This window comes from Aquarana catesbeiana, linkage group LG01 (assembly GCF_042186555.1).
Source record: "Aquarana catesbeiana isolate 2022-GZ linkage group LG01, ASM4218655v1, whole genome shotgun sequence".
NCBI lineage: Eukaryota > Metazoa > Chordata > Amphibia > Anura > Ranidae > Aquarana > Aquarana catesbeiana.
The window spans coordinates 625,330,673-625,344,228 of NC_133324.1; the positions used below are offsets into that span (position 1 = coordinate 625,330,673).

Sequence of the window (13,556 nt, forward strand, 5' to 3'; positions counted from 1 at the left end):
CAAGCACACCCAGCATGCACGCCTATGGCTGACCCCATAGTAGCATTTTTCCAACCTGTACTGCTGTTGGTAGCTGGCATAATGTGTTCACAACTGTTGCAGCTGGTACAACTGCAAAGTGATGTATACCTACATAGGACAATGATAATTTATCTTGAAAAGTAACCTTATATTAAACATGAACAAGCAGGAAATTTGCAGGACTCCCATGTGCTTGCAGAATGTAACATTTTCAGCCTTTACCGCAGTGAAAAGTGATACAATATAAAGCAGAAACACACTGATCACCTTAGACCCCTTTAACACTGAGGCAGTTTTCAGGCATTTTAGCGCTAGAAATAGTGCCTGTAAAGCACCTGAAAACTGCCTCCCATGCCACCCGAATTTGAAAGCCTGAGTGCTTTCACACTGGGACGGTGCACTTGCGGGACGTTAAAAAAAGTCCTGCAAGCAGCATCTATGGGGTGGTTTGGGAGCGGTGTATACACCGCTCCCAAAATGCCCTTGCCCATTGGAATGAATAGAAAGCACCTAAAAAGCGATTTGGAAGCGTCGCAACATGGGTGTGTTTAACCCCTTTTTCGGCCACTAGCGGGAGTTAAAAGTGCCCCACTAGCGGCTGAAAAGTGGCGCTCAAACAACAGTAAAGCGCTGCTAAAACGAGCATCATTTTACCGCTAATGCACACGGGCGGCCCAGTGTAAAAGGGGTCTTAGTTTAAGTCAACCTCCCTCACTGAGAAGGCAAATAGTGCTGCAACAGACGGTGCTCAGTTAGTCTCAACAATGAACTGGGAACAGACACATAAGTATCTGGTAGCACTGATTCCATTAACTTGTTACATGCCAATGGAGCGATAACAGATTATTGGTAGTTTTTTTTTTTTTTTTAGCAGGACATTGTTTATAGAAAGGTCACAAATCCCCAGGCATAGTTGGGGAACATACCCAGGGGTAGACAGGCTTTTTTTATTATCTTATCAATATTCTCTCTTCCACATGTATTCAAGCATAACAAGCTACCGGTACTTGGAATACTGCAGATAAAATATTAAATTATAGTTTTAATTGACTGAACCCACTCATCTAGTCCCAAAAGGGTTGATTTACTAAAACTGGAGAGTGCAAAATCTGGTGCAGCTGTTCATAGAAACCAATCAGCTTCTATTTTTTTTTTTTGTCAAAGCTTAATTAAACAAGCTGAAGTTACAAGCTGATTGGCTACCATGCACAGCTGCACCATATTTTGCACTCTGCACTCTGAGCATTTTTGCAGTTTTAGTAAATCAACCCCAAAGTGCCTTTACCCTTTCTTTAAAATGGTAAAACCCCAAAAACCTGTACTATATTGCAGTTTACCAATCCTTAGCTGTAGTGGCTGCATTAGCTTTCTTTTTTAAGCTCCTTTATTTTTACCTGGTGATCCATGCATTAGATCTGTTACTTTTTATCTTCCTTTAGTCCAAGCTGTCCAGCAAAAGTGACAGAGGGTTGAGACAAACCAATTAACACTGACAGGGGTAATTACAATACTCAGCTATGATTCTTGTATGTAAAACCTTTATCCGAAAAGGAAAAAAAAACTATTTGTTGTAACTGCCAAAAAATATTATGCCCTGTACACACGACTGGTTTTCCTGTCGGAATAAACTCTGAAGGTTTTTCCACAGTTGTATTGCCTACACGCGGTCACACCAAAGTCCGACCGTCCAGAACGCGGTGACATACAACAAGTACAACGGGACTAGAAAAAGGAAGTTCAATAGCCAGTAGCCAATAGCTTCCGTCTCGTACTTGCTTCAGAGCATGCGTCGTTTTTGGTACGTCGGAACAGCATAGAGACGAGCGGGTTTCCCGATAGTAATTAGTTCCGTCGGAAAAATTTAGAACATGTTCATCTATCTAAATCCGTCTGAATTTTCAACGGAAAAAGTCCGATGGGGCATACACACAGTCGGAATATACAATGAAAAACTCCCATCGGACTTTTTCTGACGGACATTCCGCTCATGTGTACGCGGCATTAAAGTTCAGATTTAATTTAACAGCCAAGTCCATCTAAATCTGCTAGTGTATCTAACACTATATGTTCCCCCCCATATTAACAATGCTGCTGCCGGAAAATAAAGGGAAAAAAAAGCCTTAAAAAAATAATTATGCAGCACCCATTTTAGAGAAAAATGGATTTTGTTATATGCACTTGTGAAAATAACACATATGCTTTCTATAGTTACCTTTAATATGGGTGCCATGAAGACGGATATACCAGTCAGTAGGAACACCATAATACCTGTGACTCGCTGCTCCCTGCAACAAACAGTAAATGGTTAACACTCTGTTCTGCAACTTTGTATGTCATTAAATATAATTAACAGAGAAAATTTGGCTTATTAAAGAACATGGAGAACATTTTTTCCCTAGTTTTGGATAGAGTGGGTAAGGGTTTGAACCTCTGTTAAGTTTTTATTGCTGTATGTGTTTCCATTTTTGGATGCTGCCGCCGCCATTGCGGGTAAGGGTACCCGGCAGTGTAGCCTTACGGCTTCACGCCAGGAACCCTACTGCGCATGCGCGAGGCCCCACTCCTCTCTCCTACTTTCCGGTGACAGGGAGAGGAGGAGGGAGGAGGAGGTATCCTGTCCCCCCCCCCCCCCCCCCCGAAAGGTGCCAATTGTGGCACCGGAGGGGGAGGAGAGACAAATGAGCAGAAGTTCCACTTTTGGGTGAAACTCTGCTTTAAGAGAAATTAAAAATGAACTAAATGGTTGTCAATACTACAGATTATACACTATACAGTAGACACAATTTTAGTCGATAAATTAGTTTGGTAAATTTTCTAAAACTAGATAGAGTTTGGAGCAGTTGTGCACAGTAATCCGCTTCTAGCTTCAGCTTGTTCAGTTAAGATTTGAAAATGAACACCCAAAGCTGATCAGTTGGCATGCACAGCTCCAGATTCTATCTGCTCCACTCTTAGTAAATTCCCCCAGTGTAGTTTTTAACTAAAAAAAAAAAAAAAAACACTGGGCTGTATTTACCACAATGCACAATGCCACCCATGGAGCAGTGCCTAGGGCAGTTGGCTTAGAAGGGTAGCAGGAATTCCTAAAATGTACAAATTGTTAAAGGTTTTTACTCTTTTTTTTCCTTTTTTTTAAATGTATGTTTTTAATTTGTTCTCCTACTCTGAAATGTTCTGTTTAACCTCAGGAAAAAAAAATGTAGGGGAAAGGGGGTACAGAGGATGTACAAAGAAGTCATAAGGCTCTTTGTAGTTCAAGAAGCATGAAACAATATTTCCTTTGTCTTGTTTAGCAGTTCATGCAGTTTAAATGTAACAATGACTTTAGCAGACCTCATGATGTCTTTAATAGCGCATTATAGGGTTAGTTCTTGCTAATTCTTGCTAATCATTGGTGTTGAAACATAACAGTGATATTATTTAAATGTACCTAGGGCATGTAGTGTCTTAAGAAATCCCTGCACACACACAGTTCAAGAACAGGCACACTGCTCCTGCACTCTGTGTAGCTGCACCAAGGTCGTAAAAGACAGAAGGAATCATCAAGGGAATATTGGAGGAGACTTGTCCTTCAACAATAAACTGTAGAGAGATCAGACCATAACTCTAACTATTATGTCTTACTGGTCCTGTGCCATGAGTGAGCCTGTTGACAATGGAATACATATGTTTGGTAACTTTAATAACAGTGAGGGCAGAGCTGGTTCAGAAGGTGTCAGAAAAGGATGGTAATCAACACCTAGAAAATATACCATATTCGGGCAAGAGGACAGATGATGAAAGACAGAAGCTATATGGGGCTCAAGTTGGTTTTTGCCCAAGTGTATCCTTTGTCCACCATTGTGTGAATTTATTTTTCAGTAGTACCTTACTCCCAAGAACTTAGGTTGCTCTCCTGGGGCTGATGTCTCAGTTTCCATTTTCAAGCTGTCGATGTGGGCAATGGAGATGACAGTTGCAGCCACATACCAAGGAAGAGCCATGAAAGAGCATACAATCATCAGAACAGCAACCCAAAACAGGTCAAGATGGTACCCAGCTCCTTTCTAGGAATGAAGACAAAGGAATTGTTTAATTAAAGTGAAACAATCAGGTTAATGTTACTTATGTGGTCACAACAGCAGAAACACCAGATCGCACAAATGTATGTCTGACAACAAGACACCATGTTAAGTAGTATCTGTGCAGTGATTGTGGAGATATAATGACTACTCATATGTCATGAATTCAGGGTCTTGCAATATGCAGCTATTGTTCCATTGATGGACTACCACTACACATTGCAAGGAGTAATTCACAGGAGACATCTGAGAATTCAGGAAGTAATTGATAACATTGCACATATAGGAATTTCGGGGAAGTGAATGAATTTTTTGAACAGCAGAAAGAAAAGACATTATTATTCTAACCAGAACAATATCAGGATTGCAGTGAATTACTCTTTATGACCTGTTAGGCTAAAATCACTAATTTGCATTGAAAGTGATCTGGGGAACAGAGAAGGAAGGTCTTCCACTGAACATAACAAGTTCAGACCTCACAACATGTCAGTTCCACCCTGCTGAACCAGGACAATCACTGCACTTGACAGAGTCTCACTTGTAGTGCATGTGATACTTGACTGATCTATGAGAATATATGTATGGATCTGAATTTGTCCAAAAGTAAAGTTGAGAAAAAAAATGTAAACACACTTTGAATGCTAATGAAATATACAATAACACTTTAATCTGATTTGGCTTACATTAATATAGGGGACAAGTAAAAAACAGATTGAAATTGTCAAATATCCAATATTTGCTTGTGTTTTTATGCTGTCTATATAGGCTATAGAAGATGTCTGCTGAACTACTCCTGCAAACATATGATATATCATTCTTAGCTAAAAAGAATATTTTAAAGCTAAACTCCTGGAAGATATTAGGTAAAATCCTATATACTTTATTAAAACATGAATTTTTTTTTTTTTTTTAATGTAAGCAACATAAGTATCAATTTGACCTGGTATTAGCCTCTTACAACTCCCTTTACAGACTAAAAGAAGCAGTAGCAGCACAAGACTGTGCTGCAGTGATTATGTGCAGCATACTTAGAGGAGAAGAGAGCAAAGTAACAGAGAGAAGAGTTCATCAGTCTGCTGCTTCTCATTTCACTGTCCAATCACAGGCTGTGGGAGGGACAAGACATGGGTAACAAGCAGCAGAGAAAAATCAGTTCTCCTGACCTGCCAGGCAGGGCTGTGTTGTATGGCAGGGCAGAGTAAATTCCAGGGGCGCGATGGACATATGAACAAAATATATTGGCAGATAGAATAGCTCCCTTATAAGTATAGAGTTTAGCATTAAGGGGCTAGTGAGAGAGACCAGCAATGAATGCTTCCATCTTCAATTCCCCTGCCTTCAGTGTATGCTGAAGATACCTCTACATCACTATCTGCATACACAATTTTCAGAGGACAAAGTTAAGGGACATAAACATACACTGCTGACTGCTTTGAAAATGTGAGATTAGACAAGAAAGAATACAGTCTATTTTGCTAGCACTACCCTGGACACCAGTGAAAACAGTAGTAGTTTTCCATTAACCTGTATTCTGGATTTCACTATGCCAGGTAATAAGAGGTGTTTGCATAGGGCAAAAGTAAAGATGGATGGAATTGCAAACTCCTGGTGAAATTTTCAGTAATATAATCCTGCTGCCTGCTTGGAAACAGTTCTGTAACTGACTATAAATAAATAAATGGTGTCTGTAGCATGCTGTTTAATATTTCAGTGGTCTCTCTGACAGAGAAGTGAAGAAATGCGGTGAGCCAATACTAAAGACGCACCTTTAGCTTGTGTTCTTTTCTGTTGACGATGACACCTGTAATCTGTTGATCCATGAAGATTAGGATGGTAACAAGTAAAGCAGGCAAAGCAGAAGCCAGATACACCCACCAAGGGTTTCCTCCAAAGGGTGGGACAAACCAGCCTCGGTTGGGACTTGTTGGCTTAAAGGGAAAAAGTTGTACATTTAGTGAAGTGAACAGTTTAGCGTGGTCTGGTTCAAATTATTGATTCTGCTCTGGCAAAATATTTTGTGAGTGTCAAACCCTTTTTCTTGGCAAGTACTCTTCTATTTAAAGTCTCTACTAAAATATATTTCATTTGTAGGCTGTATACTTGATTTATTGTACTCACCTTGAATTCACTTGGGACAATCAACTTTGGTGTATCAACTCCAACAAGAGCATCAATTCCACAGAAAATGAAAATGGATAAAATGATGGCAAAGTCACTAATCAGTTTTCTGGCCTATAGTATGAAAAAGACCCACAGAGATAAATATCAACGCGTAAGGTCAATCGTTATATTTAAAGCAGACTAAATTATGAGATACGGGTACATGTTTGGATTTATATTCAAATGAGTATTGAGCAGGCACATATTACTAATGAAACATGTCCAGTATTTCTAATCAAACACAAAACAATAGCCTTTGCTGAGAGACCCATTAGCACACAGGGTCCCATGCACGCATGTCTTGAAGGCCCCCCTGACTGACTATATAAAGGTTTAATCAGTCAGAATATAACGTGGGGAAGCATAGGACTAACTGAATTCTGACAGAATGACTTAAACTTTTTTACAGCATTACAATGATAAAGGTCTAACTGGTAGGAATAACCGATATAGCCTGGAGAGCCAGAAGGCCCTATATAGGTTTTGCTGTGGAGCCAAGAAGTTTTGCTTCTGTCATACAATACTGTACATTATGTGGTAAGTTAAACTATCAGGAAATCCTGCAGTAAGCAAGTTATATATTTCATAGCTTGGGGTTTACAAAGGGATATTAAAAATACATCTGCTAAGATAAAACACATGGATATTAAAAATAAATCTGTTAAGATAAAACAAAGGAATATTAAAAATATACCTTATTCTATGTATTTTAGCTATAGTTTGGTTCAAACCTTCTCAACCCAAGCTAAAATTTCCATTTTGCTAACCTCAAAAAAAATATTCTGATGTCTGGAAGAGTTTACTTGAGTGAATATTCAATAACCTGATACTTTAATTAAGCGACTACAGGTAATGTGAATAGATGTTCTGCTTCCGTAGTCTCACAATGCCCTGCATGATCACACACATTTCCACGAGGCAGGGTACTAGTATCACTTGCTGGATCACACACACAGCAGGAAACTGAGACTTTAAATGAACCCAGATCAACACAGGAAAAAAGGAATAAAGACAGGGTATATAAATTTCCACAAAAGAACAAATTCTCCCCACAAAAATATATATTTTAGAGTTGCATGATTTCAAGATTCAGTCTCTTAGATGAGATGTGTTTGGATTGTTTTGTATTTTTCACACTAATCATCTATTTACAGCTAAACTTGAAAATACTAAAAAGAAACAGGAAAAGGTCTCTGAGAATCATTGTTGCTCTGCCCAAATAAGACTTTAGCAAGACAGACCTTTACATCACAGATGGGCTTGTACCCTCTACAGTAACTGCCACCCTTGAATTCCACACCATTCAATAGATGCTATTTTAAATGATATTGAGATCCTTTATCCCAAGCCTCAATTTTTTATATATGTGGGTCATTTTCACTGTGGGATACTTGCAGCACTTCCACATTTTGTGAGGGCAAATGTAGGCCATAGGTGCAGGAAAATGTAATGCAGGGCATGAATATCTATAACTTTAAGTTAACAACAGTGGGCATCTACTCCTTTTAACATAGATAATATAGTGAATTATTCTGTGATTATTGGTTGCTGTGGAGCTGCCCCCTTCAAGTGTGCCTTCACTTTAAATAATCATTAAGACCCCTTTGACACTGAGGGCGTTTTGCAGACGCTATAGCGTTAAAAATACCGCCTGCAAAACGCCCTAAAACACCTGCTCCATGCACTCCAGTGTGAAAGCCCCTACTAGTGACCGAAAAGGGGTTAAATCCACCCACAAAATGCCACCGGAGCAGCGTTTTGCTGGCAGTATCGCAGCGCTGCCCCCTTGATTTCAATGGGGAGCAGCGGTGGAGGAGCAGTGAGTTCCTTCACCGCTCCAAAGAAGCTGCTAGCAGGACTTTTTCTGATGCCCTGCCAGCGCACCACTCCAGTGTGAAAGCCCGCTCCTCCACCGCTGCTCCCCATTGAAATCAATGGGGCAGCGCTGCGATACCACTGGCAAAACACTGCTAAGGTGGCGTTTTGCTGGCTGATTTAACCCCTTTAACCCCCCTAGGCGGCTCCGTGTGAAAGGGCTCTTAGCTCAATCTCTCTCCACCAATATGCACAGCCTGCGTTTCCACACCATCGCTCCACCCAATGGAGTAGGTGTGCTTTTCCAAATGCCAGAACTGGATATTACATCACCTCGTGTACCGAATATGACAATCATTTTACCGCCTCTACATTTTACACTGATACAGCATCCTCAGGAAGCTCCCTGAGGATGCTGTATCAGCAAAACATGTAGAGGTGTGAAAACACAAGCTGTGCATATTGGTACAGAAAGACTGAGCACCATGAAATGTGAGTGGATATAGTTTGCATCTTATGGGCATTTTACCACTTTTAATAAATACTGCACTATGATGCACTATGATAGTATTTACATCTTCTTTTTGCTCCTTATGGTTATCCCTTGAGAGAGGTCATCAGTCTTACTGGGGAAGGTGTACTTGTGAAGAGAGATCACCACCGTCTGGACTGAGCAGTTGGATTTTGTTTATGGTTAAGCGCTTTTGACCTTCGTTTTAAAGGGGTCAGGTAATTGTGGTGAGTGCATTAGACTGTTACACGTGGTGGAGCACTGATGAAAGAAGAAGTGGAGAGAAACTGATTTGTTATAAAAGCACTTCTTTTACACTGTGGAGTGGGACTCTTAATATTTTAAGTTGAACTTAATTGTTGTCACTAACCATCAGATGGGATTTGAATAGCTATAACTTTACCTCTACTATTATTATTATGAGATCCTGCTATAATTACACATTTTAAAGTATGTAGGGGCTGCGGTTATATTAAATGTACACTGCTGTCATTATGACATATGATCACTGCTGTCATCATTACAGTATATGCGTATACCGCTGTCATCATTACATTAAAGAAGTGCTGCTGGCATAATCACATTATAGGTTTTTGAGTGTTTTTAGCACATTTGTGTAGTGCTATCATCATCATCATATTACAGTGTAGACTGCTTCAAAATATAATAGATAATATATATAGATATTGTTGTTAAAACCACATTATACGCGTACTGTTGGTGTTATCGTAATGCACATACTGCTGTAAATTGTCCTCCTCACTGCTGCACATGAAATATAGGTTCAAAAAACCTTTTGTCTTATCTGTAATAAACCATTATCTGAACAAGATGTAATAATTAATTAATTTCCAGGCATGTTTGCATTTAATGCTTAACAGCAGAAATATGTATAAAACTTGTATTCATATCTTTATCTTTTTAAAATTCTTTTAGATACTCACTGTGGTTGGAAAGTAGCGGCTGGTTTTGAACTTTTTCAAAGCCATAGAGCATGTGTATGTGCCAAAGAACAGGATAAAAGACATTAAAGTGATGTCAGGAACAAAGTTACAGCTGCTACCAATAAGCTGGCCTCCATATTTCAGACATTGCTTTTTGTTCAGAGATGACCAGTCAATGGTGTAGTTGTGGTGCTGTAAGGAAGAAGACTGGCTCATAAAAGAGTCACCTAATTTGGAACATGTAACTTCATAGAAGTACTCACAGCAGCACATCAATCCAATCCAAAACCAGGAATTATAAAATGCATATGTAATTTAAAAGATTTCCATAAAACTGTTTACACATTCTGTACAAGCACCCTGAAAGAATTACTATTCTTTGCTAAAATACTTGGTTCCTGCAAGAGACAAACTCTGAGCTGCCAAATCACAGGTTTACCAATTTTTTAATTCTATATTTTTGGCACCATACATTTGGGCCTAAACAGTGCTAGTGTTAAAGAAGGTTTAAACCTAAAATAATATAGAGCTTATGAAAATATATAGTAATTATGTGAGCTAACATGTAGGGCTGTCATTTATTTACTATAAGCAGGTCTACCTTATATACCTTATATACCAATTCAGTATATAAGTGCTGACTCCCTGTTCTACCTTTCTGAATCTGGTGGTTTCTAAAAAAAAAATGCTAGTGGCTCCCCGCTGTACTGGTTCACAAGAGTACCACTGAATAAGAAATTTCACCAGAAGTTGAAAATCCTTCTTGAATCCATTTTGGAATCAGGGCACATAGCACTTGTTTCCATTCATATTGAAGCAGCGGTTGTTGGGTTGTATGCTCTACGGAGCCTTCACAATCCCTGCCCATGCTTCCTCTGAAAGCTGTAAAGACAGAACATCCACAGCCCTCCATCATATTGTACAGCCTCCACCCTTATTTGTACTGAAAAGAAAGACTGAGCTAAGACCTTCCCACCAGTCACCTGCTATTTCAGAGGATAGAGACTATGGTTTTAACTGTCTGCTTTTGTTGTTGTTAAGGACTGCACTGGGGAAGAGTGCCATCATTCACAAAAATCAAGCCTACAACAACTCACGTTAGCTGCTTCATTAGTCTCTCTCAGACAACTGAGCTTAGACCCTCCTGACATTCTTGGGAGAAGGACTAAAGTAGAAGCTTGCGCGTGTTGTTGTGAGTTGATGTTTTTGTGAATAGCGCCGATCCAGCATTAACAGCAGCAAAAGCTGACAGTTACCACTGCAGCCTCTCTTCACAAAATAGGTGATTGGATCTGGGTTTAATCTTTTCTGTTAACATAAGAAAGTCTTCCAGTTTTTTTTATATCAATAAAGGAAGTCTTTTCCGTACAAGGAAAATGACAGCGGACACAAGGAGCTCAAAGATTAGATGAAAGACTGCATAAGTAAGAGCGGTGGATTCAGTGCTGGCTGTATTTCCTTATAGAAAAGTCCATAAACTAGGTTTCAGCCAGGGGTGTAGTAATAGACAGAAATAAAATAGTCAAGTTTTTCAGAACCACTGTGCCGATCTGAACAGGACCAAGTGCTATGTGCATGGGGCCCCTAGCTAATTCAACAATGACTGATAATTCTGCTTTATGTCTAATTTCATTGCTTTAAGATCCTAGCTCTTGGCAGGCAAGCACCAGCATTTTTTTCTATAGTAAGGGCACTTTTTTAACTTAAGATATTTACCGGATCCTCAGTGGTATTCAGGAAATCCAGAGGGGCTTCTGTGGTCTCATTAAATAGCGAGCTGTTACCTGTAACATAATGTTCTTAGTTTAATGCAATATCTTCTTTAGATATAAAAAAGTACAACATTTGTTTATGTAGTGTATGTATGCCTTGTATATCCACTTGCCCTCCGCAAGATTTACCCCCCTTCATGACCAGGCCATTTTTTTGCTTTTTGGCACTGCGTTACTTAACTGACAATTGAGCTATAATAGAGATACATATAGCTTTCTTTTGGTGGTATTTAATCACCACTGAGTTTTTTCTTTTTTGCGCGATAAATGAAAAAAGACCGAACATTTTGAAAAAAAAAAAATATATATATATATTTTACTTTCTGCTACTAAACATATCCAATAATTAAAAAAAAAAAACACATTTCTTCATAAATTTAGGCCAATATGTATTCTGTTACATGTCTTTGGTAAAAACAAAAAACAAAACAATAAGTGCATATTGATTGGTTTACGCAAACGTTAAAGCATCTACAAACTATGGTATACAGGGATATGCAACTAGCGGACCTCCAGCTGTTGCAGAACTACAAGTCCCATGAGGCATAGCAAGACTCTGACAGCCACAAGCATGACACCCAGAGGCAGAGGCATGATGGGACTTGTAGTTTTGCAACAGCTGGAGGTCCGCTAATTGCATATCACTGGTATATATACTATCATTTTTATTTATTTGTTTTTATACTAGTAATGATGGCGATCAGTGACTTATAGCAGGACGTTGATCATATGGCGAACAGTCTGCTTGTAACTGTCACTTTGTGGGAACCAGTGACACTAATACAGTGATCAGTGCTAAAAATATGCACTGTTACTGTACTAATGACACTGCCTGGGAATGGGTTAAACATCTAGGGCAATTAAAGGGTTAAATATGTGCCTAACCAGTGTTTATGAGTGCTGGCGGCACGCGCCCCCTACCCACAAATGCAGAATCACCTATATATACACGTGATTCTGCTCAGAGTGGCTGCCCTATAGCAGTAAAGCTACATGGGCTGGTATATGGATTTTTAACATTCAGAATAGTTCAACGCAGGTCTCTGAAAGGGCAGAGATGCTCCTTTATTTTTCTGCAGTGCCCACAAACACATAACAAATGCGTGTATGCGTGCATAAACAAATTATAACTAAAAGGGAAAAAAAACAAAGCAAAAAAACAAAAAACAAATGTTCTCCCTTTTGACCCATAAAAACAGGGAGTGATAGCAGCAGATATAAGTTAACAATGCATGAAAAAAATGCACATCAACAGATGTCAACATGCATAAAAATGCAAAGAAATGCATATAAAACTGAATGTAAATGTGTATCTATTCACGTCAACCATAATAGTTTTATGGGGAAAAAAACTGCACCTGTAATCCATGGATAATAATTTTACAAGACCACTACAAAGATGCTCAAGCTAGATACCACATACACACTTTAGAAAAAGGTTTCATCTTCAAGCATACATTCACACTTTCACATAGTGAAGCCAAAAGGTGTAGGAATTATAAATAGCATGGATTTGGAGATATTCATTGTCTTTTATGATGATAAAGGTCATGAAGAAGTTTCCAAGGATCAAACACATGCTACTGCATATTTCTCTGACATCCAGTAAACCAGAATAGTTAAAAAAGCCTAATTTTTATACCAAAAAAATACATGTCAAACCAAAAATGTTTTCCTAGTTTTGGATAGAGTGGGGAAGGATTAGACCTCCTGTCAGGTTTTTACTGGGCTCCATTAGAGGAATTTCCCCACTTACTAACCTTCACACAATAGGGTGGCAAGATAAGGAGTCTGGTAGGGCTGGGGAAAAAATCGATTTAAATCTTGAATCGAGTTGAGAGGTCAAATCGATTCAAAATTTAAGCAAATCGATTTTTTTTTCTGACACCGCGCCGGTCCCGAGGAGCTGAGGGCAGGAGTTTTTAGGCGAGGCTGCGGCTTCGGCCTAGTCCGTGAGGCTGGATGCCGCGGACTAAGCTGAAGCCGCGGCCTCGCCTAAAAACTCCTGCCCGCAGCTCCTCGGGACCGGCGCGGTGTCCAAAAAAAACTCGATTCAAATCGAGAATACAGTTTTTTTTAGGAAAATCGCAGAAAATCTCCCAGCCCTAGAGTCTGGTAGAATCTGCAACAGGGACACACACAGGAATAAAAAGAAAAAAAAAAAAGGACAGGGGTCACAGTCTTCCCCACTCTACAAATAAAACATTTTTTATTTCTGTTGCTGTTGGAGAGTTCCCCTTCACTTCCGTGCCTGTTAAAATGTTATCAGTAG

The 13,556-nt window shown here is 39.3% G+C and overlaps 1 protein-coding gene across 4 annotated transcripts in view; it reads right to left on the bottom strand.

Moving 5' to 3' along the window:
* Window positions 1-13,556, bottom strand: part of SLC4A4 (solute carrier family 4 member 4) — a 349,252-nt gene that overhangs the window by 34,665 nt on the left and 301,031 nt on the right. For all 4 annotated transcript variants that reach the window (XM_073600633.1, XM_073600617.1, XM_073600610.1 and 1 more), the window contains 6 exons: window positions 11,229-11,296; window positions 9,513-9,704; window positions 6,201-6,314; window positions 5,849-6,010; window positions 3,889-4,067; window positions 2,234-2,306 (listed from right to left, as the gene is read on the bottom strand). In XM_073600633.1, the coding sequence (XP_073456734.1) occupies window positions 2,234-2,306; window positions 3,889-4,067; window positions 5,849-6,010; window positions 6,201-6,314; window positions 9,513-9,704; window positions 11,229-11,296 (788 nt within the window). The remainder of the gene's footprint in view (window positions 1-2,233; window positions 2,307-3,888; window positions 4,068-5,848; window positions 6,011-6,200; window positions 6,315-9,512; window positions 9,705-11,228; window positions 11,297-13,556) is intronic.